Raw genomic sequence first — 2295 nt, 5'->3', positions numbered from 1 at the left:
CTGTACGCACACAATGAGTTAATTGATTTTTCCCCAACTCTAGCCTTATGAGAATAACAAGACAGTTAAGTTTTGTACGTAAAGTGAGCAATAGTTTTTGGCTTGGATATAGAAGAAAATCACTAACGGGATTAAAAATTAACGGCATATTGACATAATTTCGATCAGAATGAGAGAACAAAAATCGCCCCCAACATGCCATACTCATCAGTTGATATAAAGTGGACAACAAAATGCTTCTAAAACGTTGGTTTGTTGGCTCAATTCTCGTCTCATGTGTTTTTGGCGATAACCTTTGTTTCGACCAATTTTGCTTCAATTTGAGGCCCCAGACCATTGATTTCACCTTACTGGCTGAGTGCGCTCGCGGTTTACAGCTTCTTGGCGTCAAAAAACTCACGCATATTGATTATTTCGATTCAAAACTTTGCACCCTCCAACTCAGTGATGCACATGGCTTCAATAATAAATCCGTGACTCTCAAAGGTAATCTGTCACGCCGTTTTTGGCATTGAGCATTTCACATTTCTGTTTGCTTTAATTTTTCTTGCGATAATTTTTCCTTTAGACGGAAATGTAAGATGGATAAGCTTTTGCATACTTTTGATTGTTTGTTTGCGATTGCAGTAAGCACTGGAAATTCCAGTATGGAAGTCCACAAAAACAAACAGACCCTGAAATTTGATTCCAAATGAATACAGATTATCATTTATCTTCTTTAGTTTTTGCTTGCCTTGTAAAACCTTAGGGCAGATATTTTCCGTTTCCTGAACTTAATTTTAAACAAAAATTCTTAACAATTGTTCATTGCACCGTTTTATGAATGAAATACTTATTTCGTGGTAGGTGTGTTTCAACCATTGCTGTTCTAAAAGGTGGCCAAAGAAAGAAAGGTCACCAAGGAAAAAAGATCATCAAAGAAAGAAAGGTCAACAAAATTACTGGTGTGGTAGTTTTATCTTCAAATTCAAACTTTAATGTTTTAGTTGCTCTTGCTCCCAACCGAAACAGCTAACAGTTCAGTAATTTAAACTTTCTGTAGTAAATAAGATATGTAGTGATATCCTAATTGAGCTACTGCATTGGCCCAAATTCCCTAAATGCACTAGTAAATGTGTAATACAAAACCAGTATGATGTTAACCACTCTACTCACTACATATTGAGTGGCCTTGTGGCTCTCATTACGTTAGATGTTGGGAGCGGTGTTGTTTAACCCTTTAAGTGCTTTTCACACCCCTGAATAATTCTCAATTAAAAAAACTGAGCACAGGGTTTGACTCTGAGTATACTTGCCACAACATTTGTGAGCAGTTAGCCGAAATTGGCGCATAAAACACAACACAAAAAGGTCATTGCCTGTGAATCCAGCATGACAAAGAGTGCTTTGATCTTAACCAAATTTGCAACTGATTGAAAGCCTGAGTGAGTCACCTACAATACTCATCAACGTTTGTAAGAAAACCATTTTGATACTAATTCTTGAAAAAAATAACATTGGTCTGGCTTGGCTTACAACATCTAACTAGCACTGTTTGCATGACCCAGGCTCTAGAACTTATTGTTTAGTATTGGGCATTTTTCTAGTCTTGATTTAGCTCAAGCTAGCATCTTCGGCTAAAAATATATATAAACTTGGTTACCCTGACTTATCCTATGTAAATTGTAAGCATAACATCAATTGTCCAAACACACACACACACACACACACACACACTTTATCATTTTTTTTGGTTTGTTTTTTCTCAGGCTTTTCTAACCACTACAGGGAATGTAATCCCCAGTACTATTAAAATGAAAGGTTATAATTTGTCTACTTATTACCTTTCAATCTTTATATGATATTTGGTCTCCCAACGAATTTGAATTGGCAGACCGAGCTAGTCCTTGAATGTAGGGTTGATCAGGAATGCTATCTAAAAATTTGTCCAAGTCTGACTTGAAAGATGCAACCGGATCAATAAGGCCTACGTTTTCCCTACGAATATTAGAGGGAAGCAAGTTGACTTCATTGTTCGAACTAGCCTGGATTCTCGAAGGCTTGAAGGTGCTCTCAAAACGCACATTAAGCCTCTACGAGTCACTAGAATTGACCCCAAATCCTTGGTTGGGACAAAGCTCATGGATAGTTTGAAGACGTACAGTATCGGGTACTATTCGTACCTTCTCTGAACACTGTACAGTCCCAACTTTTTTAGCCTCTCCCAATATGAGACCAATTGGTTCCCTAACTAAAGTATTTCTCGTTTTCACGAGCTTTCAGCGACATCATATGGGGTGCGGCGTCCCCCCCCCC

The 2295-nt window shown here is 37.8% G+C and overlaps 1 protein-coding gene across 1 annotated transcript in view; it reads left to right on the top strand.

Annotated features, from left to right (window-relative positions):
• Positions 1–69: 69 nt before the first annotated feature.
• Positions 70–2295, top strand: part of LOC131886694 (uncharacterized) — a 7973-nt gene continuing 5747 nt past the window's right edge. Inside the window, exon 1 of the mRNA XM_059235094.1 lies at positions 70–486. Within this exon, the coding sequence (XP_059091077.1) occupies positions 234–486 (253 nt within the window). The 5' untranslated portion in view covers positions 70–233. The remainder of the gene's footprint in view (positions 487–2295) is intronic.

The sequence above is a fragment of the Tigriopus californicus genome, chromosome 9 (genome assembly GCF_007210705.1).
Source record: "Tigriopus californicus strain San Diego chromosome 9, Tcal_SD_v2.1, whole genome shotgun sequence".
NCBI classification, from domain to species: Eukaryota; Metazoa; Arthropoda; class Copepoda; order Harpacticoida; family Harpacticidae; genus Tigriopus; species Tigriopus californicus.
Note: the sequence above shows the minus strand (reverse complement) of the source record. Positions and strands in the feature narration are given on the sequence as shown.